The 16021-nt window shown below is 41.1% G+C and overlaps 2 protein-coding genes across 10 annotated transcripts in view; one reads left to right on the forward strand and one right to left on the reverse strand.

Moving 5' to 3' along the window:
• Positions 1 to 15602, forward strand: part of SRGAP1 (SLIT-ROBO Rho GTPase activating protein 1) — a 274993-nt gene extending 259391 nt beyond the window's left edge. For both annotated transcript variants that reach the window (XM_004276587.4, XM_033440537.2), the window contains exons 19-22: positions 8215 to 8395; positions 9852 to 9986; positions 10120 to 10459; positions 15206 to 15602. In XM_004276587.4, the coding sequence (XP_004276635.1) occupies positions 8215 to 8395; positions 9852 to 9986; positions 10120 to 10459; positions 15206 to 15583 (1034 nt within the window). In that variant the 3' untranslated portion in view covers positions 15584 to 15602. The remainder of the gene's footprint in view (positions 1 to 8214; positions 8396 to 9851; positions 9987 to 10119; positions 10460 to 15205) is intronic.
• KICS2 (KICSTOR subunit 2) overlaps positions 1 to 16021 on the reverse strand; it is a 115718-nt gene that overhangs the window by 2425 nt on the left and 97272 nt on the right. For 3 of the 8 annotated variants that reach the window (XR_007469977.1, XR_007469976.1, XR_007469975.1), the window contains 5 exons: positions 15176 to 16004; positions 9561 to 13582; positions 7495 to 7603; positions 6497 to 6754; positions 5484 to 5651 (listed from right to left, as the gene is read on the reverse strand). The gene's annotated coding sequence lies outside the window, so the exon portion shown is untranslated. Of the gene's footprint in view, positions 1 to 5483; positions 5652 to 6496; positions 6755 to 7494; positions 7604 to 9560; positions 13583 to 15175; positions 16005 to 16021 lie in introns of those variants that run through there. The other 5 variants (XR_007469972.1, XR_007469970.1, XR_007469971.1 and 2 more) reach the window with 4 other exon arrangements.

Below are 16021 nucleotides of genomic sequence, written 5' to 3' on the forward strand. Positions count from 1 at the left end.
GAAAAAGGTATCATTACCTTTGCGCTTTCCTGGACCCATTGCCTTCTTTACCCCTCCAGGGTAACCACTATATGTTTGTACTTTTAAGTGATTTATTGTTTCATTTTCTATTTTCTTTAACGTTTCATAAATGGAATCATATGTATATACTTTTCATGATTTTTTTCTACTCAGTATTACGTTTCTGAAATTCATCCATTGTTGCATGCAGTTATAATCATTTATTTACCTATATTCCATTGTATTTGTTTTATTATTGATGAATATGTGAGGTGTTTTCTATTTTTTTGCCATTAAAAACAGTGCACCTGTGAATATTTCAAACATGTATCCTACTGCAAATGTAGAGTTTCTCTAGGATATACTCACATAGGAGTAGCATGTCTTCAACTTTACTACATACTGCCGAACTATTTTTGAAAATGGTTGTAAGGATATCCACTCCCACCAGCAGTGTCGCAGCCTTTCAGTTGTTCATAGTCATCAACACTTGATTTTTTTTTCCTTTATTTTTTTTTGCTGTGTCAGGTCTTAGTTGCGGCACACGGGATCTTCGTTGAGGCACGTGGGATCTTTCATTGCGGCGTGTGGTCTCTTCGTTGCAGCACTGGGGCTTCTCTCTAGTTGTAGTGTGCAGGTTTTCTCTCTCTAGTTGTGGCGCACAGCCTCCAGAACGCATGGGCTCTGTAGTTTGCGGCACACGGGCTGTCTCATTGAGGCACGTGAGCTCAGTAGTTGTAGCCCATGGGCTTAGTTGCCCCGCAGCATGTGGGATCTTAGTTCTCTGACCAGGGATCAAACCTGTGTCCCCTGCATTGGAAGGTGGACTCTTTACCACTGGACCACCAGGGAAGTACCAACACTTGACTTTATAAAATATTGTAATCTTTGCCAATATTGTCAGTGTGTAATGGCATCTCATTGTGATTTTAATTTACATTTCTCTGATTACTGACGAAGATGTTGTTTTAAAATATAGTGTATTAATAGAAAATTTGAGGTATGGTAAGGCCAGCAGATTGGGAGATCATCGCCATTGAAAAGATAATTTGATACAGTTCCTAAGAGGAGGGGACACATCACACCTCAGGGGGCCAAGGAAAGCACCAGGGTCAGTCAGGAGGCAGAGGGAGAGGAACAACTGGGTAAGAGCTTTTATTGTGGTTGCCACAGAAAGGAACATGAGAGGCAGGGTAAGCAGGGTTAGGATTGCCTAGTTTGAATAATTTCAGTGGGCTCTGGGGCTGTCTCTGGTTGTCTGGTACCTGGCTCTGAAGTGATTGGGGCAGACAGATAGTGGTGTAAAGTGTGAGAGCCCCAGAGAGAAGGTGGTTGGGATATAGGCTCTGGATCGGTTGGTTTGTATTTGAAAAGCACATTCCAGGTGAGTTGTCTACCATCCCTAGGAATTGGCTAACCCTGGGAGGGACAGTCCCTCCAGGGGCAGCGAGGCCTCAGAGGTCACACTACAGAAAATGAAAAACATGGTTAATGCAGATATACTAATTTTTTTATGTTTAGATTTCTTCTTTGTGAAATTCCTATCTTTTGCCCATTTAGGGCCCACTTGCCCACTATCATTTTCTCTGGGCTTTTTTTGCTTAGTTTAGTTTAGTTTGGCTTTGGTTTTTTCTTATTTATAAGAGTTCTTTGTGTGTCTGGATCAGGTCTTTTATTGGGTATATGATTTGCAAATATCTTCCGCTCTGTAGCTTGTCTCTCATGTGCTTATTGTATCTTTTGCCAAACAGAGAATCTTAATTTTAAAGGCGTTGAATTTACCAATCTTTTCCTTCATGGTTGTTTCACTTTGCATCTCCTTTAAGAAATCCTATGCCCTGAGGTTAATGAAGAAGTTCTTCCGTATTCTCTGCTAAATCCTTTCAGGTTTTGTTTTTCACACACAGGTCTTAATTCTACCAGGAATTTATGTGGAGGTATTTGTTCCTTTTTTTCTCCATATGGGTGCACAGTTGTCCCCACTGTCCCAGCCTTAGTTGTCCTTTCTCTACTGCTCCACACCTTTATCATAAATCAAGTGTCATCTCTGCATGAATCTGTTTCTGGGCTCTGTTCTTTTCCATGGGTCCACTTGTCTATCCCTACACCCCTGTCTTAATTTTGATACCTTTTAATAAATCTTAACATTTGGCAAATCAAGACCTCTGAATTTGTTCCTCTTAACAATTCTTGGCCTTTTTCACTTAAATTTTAAACTCAGTTTTTCAAGTTCTTGAAACGAACAAGGAAAAAACAACCTAAAAACCTGTTGAGGTTTGGACTGCAATTGCACTGATCCTACATATATTAATATGAAAAAAATTGATATTTTTATAATATTCAGTCTTCCAATCCACAAACACCTTTCTAGTTACTTAATGTCTCCCAATAAACTTTTATACTTTTCTCTGTAGTAATCATCTTTTTGTCTTTCTAACTTCTTAACTTTAATATTTAACATTACTTTTTGACACTTTTTTAATGTGAACATATAAAGCTGTCAGTTTTTTCTTAGTACCTCTTTAGCTGTATGCATAAGCCTTTTATTCTCTCTTTAGCTGTGACTAATCTGCTTTAAACCCATTCACTGTGTTTTTATTTTTAATTTTTTTTTCTACAAGTTCTGTTCAGTTTACTTTCATATCTACTTGGTCAGTTGCTCTTTACTTATGATATTAATCCTTTCCATTGTTTTAGATTATGTGTCTAATCATGCTAATAGCTGAAGTCTTCCTGGATCTGTTTTTGTCGGCTTTGCTCATTGAATCTTATTTCCAGTGTGTTTTATAAATTTTTTACCTATTTCTTAGAACTTCATGGAATTCCTTTATGTTGAGTTGAAGGTATGTCCCCTCCAGAGAGGGTTTTCATATACGTCTGCCTGGTGCATAACCAGCTTGGGACCACAGTAGATTTTTAGTCTGAGATTTTTTCAGACCACCCAGGTAGTGTGAACTTAAACTGCAAACCTGCCAGAGGACTGAAACGTGGTTGGGATGCTCTAAGGTGATTTGTTTCCCAAGGCTTGAGACAGATTATTTCCTTAAGTCCAAAGTTGGTGTGGTTACATCTATGGAGAAGTATGGAGAGTGAGAAGGGAGGAAGATTTCAGAACTAGAAGTCCACTGTGACACAGAGAGTTTGATCCTTTGGTGGGGCTTAGATTCTCCACACTGGGCAGCCCCTGGACCTAGTGTTTTGTGCAGAATAAAGTTTAAGTTAACCAGGCAGGGAAAATTCCCTCCAGGCAAACTCTGACTTAACATATTCTAGTGTTCTGTTTACCTTGGTGGGTTCCCACATTCATCAGGTTTTTGGTCTTTAATATTCCTCACAGTCATAATTAATGTGATTACAAAGATTTTTTTTTTAATCAGCATTTTTAGTTGATTTCAGCAGGAGGGTTATCAGGGTGTCTAGGTCCACCCTGTGCTTTAAAAAAAAAAAGTTTGTGTGTTTTTTTTAATATATATATTAATTTATTTTATTTATTTTTGGCTGTGTTGGGTCTTCGTTGCTGCACACGGGCTTTCTCTAGTTGTGGAGAGTGGGGGCTACTCTTTGTTGCAGTGCACAGGCTTCTCGTTGCAGTGGCTGCTCTTGCTGCGGAGCACAGGCTCTAGGCATGCGGGCTTCAGTAGTTGCAGCACGCGGGCTCAGTAGTTGTGGCTCATGGGCGCTAGCGCACGGGCTTAGTTGCTCCGCGGCATGTGGGATCTTCCCGGACCAGGGCTTGAACCCGTGTCCCCTGCATTGGCAGGCGGATTCTCAACTGCGCCACCAGGGAAGCCCCTGTGTTTTTAAAAGTAGGATAAATTGACATTTTTAGAACTTAAGTTAGAAGAAACTAAAGTGAGGGCTTCTATTTCTGTGGTATTGCTTTTGAAAGTCTCTGAGCCCTCCCTCTGCCACTCTCCATTCTTTTGTCTTGAGTTTCTGTGTTTCTTTGTGTTCATTCCTTTTTCGCTGATGACTTCTGTGAGTGTTTCCTTGCTTGCCCCAGTGGCAGGAAAAGCCCAAGACAAAGCCCCAGCCATCTCTCTTTCCAAGCATCTGTCTTACCACCGCACCATCTGGCAGTTGTTCTTACCTCTTGGCTACAAAAGAGCAGCTTTGCTGAGGGCTCTGTGTTTGAGATAATATTTTGATCATGTTCACCTGATTTTGCTGGAAAGAAAAGCATTGCTTACAAAGGACAGATACCCTTGCCCGCAGCCAGAAAGTCCTGTAACTAAATTAACTAGCGTGTTGATTGTCTTTTTGATCATCTAGGTATTGTGTTTTCTTTTCTCTGTCATGGTATCACTAGAGAGAGTAGCTTTTGTTTCCAAAAGACAGGCTGTCACAGAACAGAATCATCATCTGCAAGGGCAGTGGGTAACAGATCTAGGAGAGAAAGTGTCAGGGACAGCAAGGTCCCAAAGGGGTAGTGTGATGTACTAGCACTTTGTATAAAATTACAAGAAATGGAAATATAAGACTTGATAGCACCAGGCAGTCAGAAAATCAGCTTTGTTGAATTTTCTTTCCCTTTGCACAAAATTATAATTGCCTTGTAGGAAAATGAAGTTATCGTGTTCACCCTTATTAATGTTGTTATTGGTAGCAGTAGCATTCTACAAAGTCTCTGCAGGACCTTAAAGGACTGTGTAACCCTACATGAAAAGGGGTATGGTGTGTCTCCATGCCCTGAGATCTATTTGCTCTGCAATGATGAGACTCAGATGTGTATAAATAGCTTATTGACACTTGACTGTGAAATTTCTCTCATGGGAGTGGAAAGAGTCAAAATAATGAAATTGCTCAGAATTACTAGTTGATGTAGTAGGATTACCAGTAAAGTGTACTTCTGATCCATCTGGTCATTCGTTTAAAACGTCTTTACATTTGAATCATATAAGCAGAGTCTGATAATCTTGTTGCTAGTTGTTTCAAAAACCAAAAAGAGATAATGAGCATAGAGGGCATGATGATGAAATTATGATAAAATTTGTATATTATCTATTAAATAGTCTTAAATCGCCCTTGGCCAGTGTTGACAGTGTAAGACTGAATGGCATTAAAGAATATTAATAGTTCTCTCTTCTTTTCCCTTTGACAGGTACATAGGTTGTATGCTATGTTATGCTGTTATCTTTCCACTTTCTTTCAGTAAAACAATTTAAACATATGGGTGTGTCACATCAGAATTTGCAAACTACATATCACGAAGCTCCTTTTGGCATGAGTTCATTGGCATGACTTCACTCCTCTGTGGATGTTTATTTGTGTCCCCTGTACCACAGACAGGTTGATTTCTGTCCCCCAGGGCAGTGGTTCCCAACCTTTTTGGCACCAGGGACCGGTTTCGTGGAAGACAATTTTTCCACAGACTAGGGGCGGGGGAATAGTTTCAGGATGATTCAAGCACATTACATTTATTGTGCACTTTATTTCTATTATTATTACATTATAATATATAATGAAATCATTATACAACTCACCATAATGCTGACAGGAGGCGGAGCTCAGGTGGTAGTACGAGCAATGAAGATGTAAGTACAGATGAAGCTTTGCTCGCTCACCTGCCGCTCACCTCCCGCTGTGCCGCCGAGTTCCTAACAGGTACTGGTCCGTGGCCTGGGGGTTGGGGACCCCTTCCCCAGGGAGAACTGGGGTTAAAAAAAATTGGCATCTGTCATTTCAGTTCAAGCAGGATTTATTCTTTACATGCAAGTTTAGAACAGACTATAAAGTCAGTCTCCTTGAATAAAAGTTCTGTTTCCTCCTCTGTGAGCAGACTTATGGATATTTCATAAAGCTGCTATTGTTTTATTAAAATATAATTTTAGGATGGAATATCAGAGTGTTAACATACGGTCTAAAAGTTATCAGTTATTAAAGGACTTAAACTATTGTTTTAAAATTATTTTTACACCTACTTTGCTGAGAAGTATACTATGTGCAGATCGTGTTGTGGTTCTGCCATATGAAATATTATTCACCTTAAACATTATCCACTAGCAAAAAGATGGCGCTTTTCTTGTGTGTCTTTATTTTAAACATAGAGCTGGAATTCACCCAGGCCCTTCATATAAGGTAAACCCTAAGCTTTTTCAGTATGTTTGTTGATTTTCATGCTCTTGCCATCCCAGAGGATGTTTGAATTTATCAAGTGAGAAAGTTTAGCTGGCTATCCAAGGATTTCTTGTGCAGTTATTTCATAGAAGTACAACAGATATTGAAGATAGTTCAGTAAACTTTGGGAAGCAATAAACTCTTAAATGGAAAGGTTTGTTACCAAGGAAAATAGAAGATAAAAGTTCCTTACAAAATACTTGACAGGCAGGTTTTAATCTATTATGTGTGCATATATTCTAGAGTATTTGGAAAGTGATACATGCTCAGTTTTTAGCAAATGAGGTATTGTTCATTGCATAGACAGATTTCTCTAAGCATATGCCACTTGTACGGACCCTTTTTTGTTCTGTTTCTTATTAATTAGCAGTTTACTCACCTATTATAATTTTATTTATTTTTGGCTGCGTTGGGTCTTCATTGGTGCGCGCGGGCCTTCTCTAGTTGTGGAGAGTGTGGGCTACTCTTCGTTGTGGTGCGCATGCTTACTGTGGTGGCTTCTCTTGTTGCGGAGCACGGGCTCTAGGTTCACGGGCTTCAGTAGTTGTGGCACGTGGGCTCAGTAGTCGTGGCACACGGGCTTAGTTGCTCCGTGGCATGTGGGATCTTCCCAGACCAGGGCTCGAACCTGTGTCTCCTGCATTGGCAGACAGATTCTTAACCACTGCGCCACCAGGGAAGCCCTACTCACCTATTGTTGGTGGCAGGGATGGGGTGATGGTGGGAGAGGGGAGATAGGATCGTAAAGCCCCCGATTCAGGGCTTTTTGCAATAAGCTGGATCACAAAAAGCAACTCTTGTAGTTGTTTTGAGTAGTTTGTCCTCTTATTTGCCTTTAATATTTGTGGTCAGAATTAGAATAGAGCTGAAATTCCAATTCTAGGCCCAGAGCTTGATAGCTTTTTTCAACTTTTAATTTTGAGGTCATTGCAGATTCACAAGCAGTTGTAAGAAACGCAACAGAGAGATGCCATACACCCTTCTCCCAGTTTGCCCCAGTGGTAACGTTTTACATAACTATAGTATAGTATTACAAGTAGGAAACTGATATTGATATACTCCCTCCACCATTTTCACATTTCACCAGTTTTACGTGCACTCATTCGTGTATGTGTTTACTTAGTTCTGTACAGTTTTATCACACGTGTAGATTTGTGTGATCACAACCACAGTCAAGATCAAGAACAGTTCCATCACAAGGATCCTTCGTGCTACCCTTTAATAGCCTTAGCTGTTTCCTTCCATCACTTCCCCCCGACCCCAGCCTCTGGCAACCACTAATCTATTCTCCATCTCAATTATTATGTCATTTCAAGCATGCCATATAAATGGAATCAGGCAATATGTAACTTTTTGAGGTTGGCTTTTTTCACTCACCATTGTTCCCTTGAATATTTTTTGATCTCTAGAAGATATAATTTTTGAATCTGGTCGTTTGAGTAGGTATGCTTGTTTCGCAGGTGATACCCAGAATTTGTTTTTGATACTAGAAAAAATAAAGTTGTCTTTACTGTTGGTAGTAGTTTCAAGATTTGATAGTGCCAAAAAAAATACATAAGGAAAGTAAATGTATTCAAATTGTATTTAATGTGGTGATTTCTGTAAACTTGATTTTTTTTTTAAATAAGCAAATAAAGCATAAACTTCTTAATGTTCTGAGATAGTGATTCTTCCATGTTCTAAATGGTATTAATATGTTGCCAGGGAACTTGATCAAATAATATTGGTCAAGATAATACTGGAGCTGTTGCAGAAGATATTACAACCCAAGGAGAGATTTTATATATCATATTGCAAAGCTTTAAATATTTTTTTATTAGAGCGTCATGGTATCGCTAGTAAGAGGCTGTGGAAACTAAGATCTAATGTTCAGTTTTTCTTGGCCTGAAAAACTGATGACAGCAAGAGAATATTTTTCTGTATCTCTTTTAACAGCATCCTTTTCTCATTGTCTTGATGATTTATTTATTACCTTGTTCAGTCTGGATATTAAAATGACCTTGTTTATTTCTAAAGACTCATATAGACCTTTCAGTTAGTGTATCATGCCTCCCTGAGAACCCTGGCCCTCACCGTCTTCTGGTGTGTTCTTTGTAGAAAATGAGCCAATAGAAGCAATAGCCAAGTTTGACTATGTTGGGCGGTCTGCCAGAGAGCTGTCCTTCAAGAAGGGTGCTTCCCTGCTGCTGTATCACCGCGCATCCGAGGACTGGTGGGAAGGAAGACACAACGGGATCGACGGGCTTGTGCCCCACCAGTACATAGTGGTGCAGGACATGTAAGTAGTCCCAACTTCCATCACCTGACGCTCCCAAGAGAAGACTCCAGCCACTGTTTTTATATATATAAATTTATTTATTTGTTTGCTTATTTATTTATTGGCTGCATTGGGACTTCGTTGCGGCGTGTGGGCTTTCTCTAGTTTCGGCGAGCGGGGGTTATTCAGAAGTTGCAGTGCGCAGGCTTCTCACTGTGGTGGCTTCTCTTGCTGCGGAGCATGGGCTCTAGGTGCGCGGGCTTCAGTAGTTCTGGCACACGGGCTCAGTAGTTGTGGCTCACAGGCTCTGGAGAGCAGGCTCAGTAGCTGTGGCACACAGGCTTAGCTGCTCTGCGGCACGTGGGATCTTCCGGCATCTTCCCGGACCAGGGCTCAAACCCTTGTCCCCTGCATTGGCAGGCGGATTCTTAACCACTGAGCCACCAGGGAAGCCCAGCAGCTATTGTTCTTAAAATGACTTTGGTCTCGTGAGAAGAGAGCAGAAGGGATTACAGAGCAAAAATTTCTGAGCTGGGCACAGTTCTTCACCTTACTAATGGGTCTTTGCTAACAGCACTTCAGGGCCAACAGCTTCTCATTTCCCAAACTCTCCTAGAAGGTCTGGAGCCAAGGACTAGTGAGAGACACACCTTCTGAAGCGTTCAGGTTCTTAGAAAAATACCCTGTGCGGAGGATGGCTTTAGGAGCTAAAGTGGCCCTGCTGATTCCAGAAACGGTGGTGGCTCTTCTCTTGGTGCCTGTCTACTGTTTCAATTCCAAATTCCCGAGAGAGAGGATGCTGACTTCAAGTCTAAAGAGAATCATCTTCAGGCTTTTTATTAATTTTGCTGATGAGAAAGCTCTACTTTCAAAAAAATACTTAAAGAGACATCTTCCCGTCTGGTCATAATTTTAAGTGAAAGAGACAAGTTACAAAATACCAAGTACAGTGTAATTTTAATTTTGTGACTGCAGTATTTCACAGCGCAGCACCAATTTATGAACAGCTCTTCAAGGAAAAGAGAAAAATACCCCAGAAAATGTATACAGTGACTGATTGAGCCTAAGTTTTAAAATGTGTCTCTCAGAATGCAAGAAATATGATGTGTGTGTATGCAGACATACAGTCATATATATCTAAAGTACATAAACATATAAATATCTATAGTATAAATACTGTACATACCTGTGGACATCCTTGTAGATATGTATCCCAGGCAGAGAAGAAAAGCAGAGAAGGATGTTTTCTAGAATTCAAACAGTAGTTGTCTCTGGATGTTACGTTATATTATGGGCGATTTTTATCGGAATTTTGGAATTTTCCAATTTATCTGCCATGAAACGTTATTATTCTTATAGTGAAAAGAAAAAAGTGACGTTAGTAAGAGAAAGACTTACATACGTAGACGCCATCACTTATTCTTTTGTCCCCATTCGTCTAGCAAAAGACCCTCACTCTTGATTCTCATCGTTTCAGGGATGATACGTTTTCGGACACTCTAAGCCAAAAAGCCGACAGTGAGGCCAGCAGTGGGCCCGTGACTGAAGACAAGTCTTCATCCAAGGACATGAACTCCCCAACAGACCGTCATCCTGATGGCTATTTAGCCAGGTAGGTGGAGTGGTCACCAGGCTCCTGAACCTCCACTTCTCCAGGGGCTCTGAGGGGCCGTGGCATCCACAGCCTTGCAGAATTACCCTGTGTGAGAACCTCTCCTATCCTCTCGCTCTCTGTCTCTGTCTAGGCAAAGAAAAAGAGGAGAGCCACCCCCTCCAGTGAGGCGTCCTGGCAGGACCAGTGATGGCCATTGCCCTCTCCATCCCCCACATGGTCTTTCCAACTCCTCAATTGACCTGGGGTCCCCAAGCCTGGGCAGTCACCCCCGGGGCCTGCTACAGAACCGTGGCCTCAATAATGACAGTCCCGAGAGGAGGCGTCGGCCGGGTCACGGCAGCTTGACCAACATCAGCCGCCACGACTCCCTCAAGAAGATTGACAGCCCTCCTATTAGAAGGTCCACATCATCAGGGCAATACACAGGCTTCAACGACCACAAGCCACTGGACCCAGAGACAATCGCTCAGGTAGGCTGCTTTGGATAGAATATTGCATGGTAAGTACCGGTGTGTGATGGAGGAGGCGTACAGGAGTTACTTTCTGGAGCCATGTCTTTTGTACAGAATCAACTAAAGACAACAGAAAAGAAATTAACCCATTCTTCAATTTAAGTCCATGTGATACTGGAAGGGCCCAAGTGTATTAGGTTCATAGTGATTTAAACAAAGACACGGCAGAAACTTAGGACCCAGGACAGTCAAACACATCCTTACTGAATGGCCAGGAAAATTCTAAAAAAGAAGAAGAATGAGGAAGGACTAGCCCTACCAGATCCTAAGTGCATGCCAGAGCTAGTAAAACAGACAAACTGATGGAACGGAATGGAGAGCCCTGAAACACAACATTTGTAGTGTATGATGAAAGTGACGCTTTCATCTTAGGACATGGTGGATTACTCAGTAAATGAAGTGAGAAAATGATGGTTGGCTGTTTGAAGAACAGCAAGTTTGGCTCCTCTGTCACTCCTGAATGGATGTGTGTCTTTACTTCCCAACAGTGACTGCAGAGAAGGGCCTTGTAGTTTTTTCTAATGATCAGAATTGACAAAGTAGGGTTTCCCTGGTGGCGCAGTGGTTAAGAATCCGCCTGCCAATTCAGGGGACACGGGTTCAAGTCCTGGTCCGGGAAGATCCCACATGCCGCGGAGCAACTAAGCCCATGCGCCACAACTACTGAGCCTGCGCTCTAGAGCCCGTGAGCCACAACTACTGAAGCCCGCGCATGTAGAGCCCGTGCTCTGCAACAAGAGAAGCCACCGCAATGAGAAGCCTGCGCACCGCAACGAAGAGTAGCCCCCGCTCGCTGCAACTAGAGAAAGCCCACGCACAGCAACGAAGACCCAACACAGCCAAAAATAAATAAATAAAATTAATTAATTAATTTAAAAATAAGAATTGACAAAGTAAAACAGTATTAATGGATTTTTCCACCGTTCATTCTACCATTTATTTCCCTCTGGGTCTTTTTACAACACAAACCATCAGAAAATATATGTATGACAGGAAAAAAAAACTGAATCACTATGCTGTACACCTGAAACCAACACAATATTGTAAATCGAGTATACTTCAATGGAAAAAAAAAAAAGAAGAAAATATGTGTATGGCCAGTGAAAAAGGAGGTGAATAGATTCAGGGTTCACCATTTCAGTAAAGTGTCTTCCAGGTATCACTGAAGCTTAAAAATGGAATAGATCAAAAAAGGAAGGAAGTGAGAAATTAATGAAACAAACATGGGGAAGTATTAAAGATGGATTATTTTTAATAAAAAGTGCTCAAGGAAACCTGCATTTGATATGACAAATTTCCAAGCTATTTTCACTGTCCTAACTAAAAAGAATTTTGGATAGCAAATTAGATTGTGTGGAGAGTTTAATGTGTTTTTACAAAATTAAACCAATTTTAAGTGCACAACAGTTTTTCAGCAAAAACCAAAAAGACTTGACCTTTTTGGTTTTTTTTTTATTTGAAGTGCAATGCAGAGTCCTTTGAGGTCTCTTTAGAACCAATGATATTTGGCTATAATCCATAACATCATTCCTTGTAATAAGTAGGTGAAACAGCATTTAGGTTAGAGAGACAGGGAGTAGGAGTTTAGTGGTGGGAAGGTATAATAAGGTCTGTTTTAACCCTTTTGCTTCTAGAACCAAAATCCTGTCATTGTAAATCATAAAAACAAAAACTCGACAGATAAACCAGGCTCTACACGTTCTCTCTGGGGCAAATACTTGTAAAAAACAAATCCATATATTTAGCGTCAAATGGAAATCACATATGAAAATAATTACTTGAAAAGTGATGTCATCCTTACAATATGGTTTCCAGCTGTGTCCTTTATTTATCTTTCCATCTCTCATCTTCAGATTTTCCCATGAGGACAAGTAAGCCTGCCATCATGGTGTTCATACCAAAAACATGCAATTTCTTTTAGTAAACAAATCAGTGGAATCCCTGATAGAGCTTTTTAAAAAAAAATTGACATATCCACATGTGATCACTGGATCTTTGTTTATTCATTTAGCAAGCCTTTATTGAGCACTTACTGTATGGCAGCTCCCATGCTAGGTGTTATGGACACAGAGTTAAATCAATGGTCAGTCAGCCGCTGCATGAAGGTGCTTATAATTCAGTGGAGGAGGCAGATATGGAAATCAGTTGCTGCTGTGCAGGGCCACAGGCTAATGCTCCAGGTGAGTGGAAGAAGCCTGGGAATATGGAGAAGAGGTATTTCCATCAGAACAGGGCAGTGGTTCTCCACCCACCCTATCTCACACAGTACTCCACCATGTGTGTGTGTGTTGGTGGGGGGGGCAGTGTATAAAAAACATAATATGGGACTTCCCTGGTGGTGCAGTGGTTAAGAATCCGCCTGCCGATGCAGGGGACACAGGTTCGATCCCTGGTCTGGGAAGATCCCACAGTCCGTGGAGCAGCTAAGCCCAGTGCGCCACAACTACTGAAGCTGGCGTGCCTAGAGCCCGTGCTCTGCAACAAGAGAAGCCACAGCAATGAGAAGCCCGCGCACCACAATGAAGAGTAGCCCCCGTTCGCCGCAACTAGAGAAAAGCCTGCGTGCAGCAACGAAGACCCAACCCAGCCAAAAATAAATTCTAAAAAAAACAACATAATGTAAAACTGACCCTCTTTACGATTTCTAAGTGTATAGGTCAGTAAAGTGTATTCACATGGCTGTGTAACAGATCTCCAGAACTTTTTCATTCTGCAAAACTAAAACTCTGTACCCATCTAAGAACAACTCCCTTTTTCCCCTCCCCACCATGCCCTGGCCACCACTATTCTAAATACTTTTTGCTTCTGTGAATGTGCCCACCTCATATAAGTGGCATCATGCAGTATTTTTCTTTTTGTGACAGGCTTACTTCACTTAACATAATGCCTTTAATGTAGCATGTGGCAGGATTTCCGTTTTAAGGCCCAGTAATAATCCATTGTACGTATACAGCACATTTCACTTATCCATTCATCTGTCGATGGTGCACACCTCACGTTTTTAAAACAAATATTTTGCAATTCCCCCTTTATTACCTGAAAAACTGATAATGTGCCAATTTTTTTAAAACATATAAAGCCCTAAATACAATGTAAAGGAAAAACAAAAGGAGATTAGTATTAAAAGAAATGTATTTCAGAATGCTGAACTACATTAGAAGACAAATGAAGTAGTGAGATGCTTTCACCTACATGTAGACTTACCATAAATACAATTAAAAATGTACGTTGATATAAGAGTATTATTAAGTTAATTAGTTTCGACTCAGTTTCCATAATGGTGTTCCCATTATGGAAAAAAATTATGATTTTTCTAAAATGGTGGACCACCCTCGGTCATACAGTTCTAATCAAAGCAGGGTATAATTTACATGATAGTTTCATTCCTAGAAGACACCATGAAAAAAATATTTTGTGTTTATATATAAGAAAGTTAGGTTCTAGACTCAGATTATTATAAAAAAATTTTCACCTACATAAATGTCTGGAGGACATTTAAAAGTTGAACGAGATATGGGACAATTCATTGCATGTAAATTATCAGGACACTTGTAAGGTATCCAGTATCTCTGGCCCCTGCGCACCAAATACCAATAATGCCACCTGGTTATTTTGACATTTAAAACTACACATACACGTACACCATATTGCAGAAATGCCCTCCATGGGGCAGTACCACTTCCATTGAGATCCACTGGACAGAAGCGTCAGGGGGAGTCTTAAAATGAATTCTGAAGAACTGCTAGGAGTTAGTCAAGTATATAAAAGTGCTCAAAAATTATCTGTTGAATGAATGAAAGAAGCCTGATTTTTCATGCCTATACGCATTTCTTAAAAATTGTTGCGCTAAATTTAAGCCATCTTTTACCACAGATTGAAATAGAATTCCATCTAAGATGTCAGCATGTAAGGTCAAACCCACCAGAGGGCTGCCACGTGCCTCAGAATGGCCAGTGCTTGTTCTGTGGCTCTTTGAGCCACTGGTGCCATCGCACGTCTTGTCTCCTGCACATCCTGAGTCACGGTGGTCGTGTGAGATGGCATTAGGTTTACACACTCCACAGGCTGGTGTTAAAACCGTCATGCTTTTGCTGGTCTGCCTGCTTTGAAGTGAAGTATATGGTTTCTATACATTAGTATTCATTATCAGCCTAGTCTGTCTCTCTTGCTGGTTATTTTTTTTTCAGCTAATTATCAAGTTATCATTGACACACAGCACCATATAAGTTTAAGGTGTACAGCATAATGATTTGACTTGCACGCATCACGAAATGATTACCACCGTGGATTTAGTGAACATCCAGCATCTCACAGAGATACAAAATTAAAGAAAGAGAAGAAAAAATGTTTTTCCTTGTGATGAGAACTCTTAGGATTTACTCTCTTAACCTTCACATGTAACCTACAGCGGTGCTCATTATAGTTATCACGTTGTACATCACATCCCTAGTACTTAATTCATCTTATGACTGGAGTTCGTCCCTTTAGACTGCCTTCATCCAATTGCCCATCCCCGCAACCCCCCGCCTCTGGGAACCACAAATCTGATCTCTTTTGCTATGAGTTTGTTTTTGAAGTATGCTTGACCTACAACACTGCTAATTCCCGTCACATGACATAGTGATTCGATATTTCTATACATTTCAAAATGATCACCAGAATAAGTTTAGTTACCATCTCTCACTTCTGGTTCTCTTTCAACAGGATATTGAAGAGACAATGAACACTGCTTTGAATGAACTCCGAGAACTGGAGAGACAGAGTACAGCAAAGCACGCCCCCGATGTGGTGCTGGATACCTTAGAACAAGTGAAAAACTCTCCCACCCCTGCCACGTCCACGGAATCTCTCAGCCCTTTGCACAACGTTGCCCTCAGGAGCTCGGAGCCTCAGATTCGACGTAGCACTAGCTCCTCCAGTGACACAATGAGTACTTTCAAGCCTATGGTGGCGCCCAGAATGGGCGTGCAGCTGAAGCCCCCAGCCCTTCGGCCGAAACCTGCTGTTCTTCCAAAAACAAACCCTACAGTAGGGCCCACCCCACCTTCCCAGGGTCCAGCAGACAAGTCTTGCACAATGTAAGAGCATACGGGAGGTGATTAGAAAGAGAAAACGGATTAGTGACAAAAGTCAACAATCCTTAACTTTCCTTAGTCGTGTGCTTTTAACTGGAGACCCTTTGGCTTTTCTGTGTTCTCGAATGTAATGTCTGAGACTAGCTAAATTAACACGGGCATTTGTATTTTGTAATTTCATCCTTTTTTTTAATAACTGGACATATCCTGTGTCATTTTAAAGACAATAGAAACACTTAGACTTACTTGAAAATCCAATGCTGCACCATTTGTAATGAAGGCATCACCGCTCTGCCCTGCACGTTGCACAGTGCTTCAGGCTTAGTGTAGCCTGGATGAGTCAGAAGCGTCTGAATCCAAAGGCAGGAGGATCTGAGTTCCAGGCCTTGGAATGTAACCAGTGTTGGTCTCTGGCACTCGGGGTAAGGCTGAAAGGTGACAATGG

The sequence above is a fragment of the Orcinus orca genome, chromosome 11, assembly GCF_937001465.1.
Source record: "Orcinus orca chromosome 11, mOrcOrc1.1, whole genome shotgun sequence".
NCBI lineage: Eukaryota > Metazoa > Chordata > Mammalia > Artiodactyla > Delphinidae > Orcinus > Orcinus orca.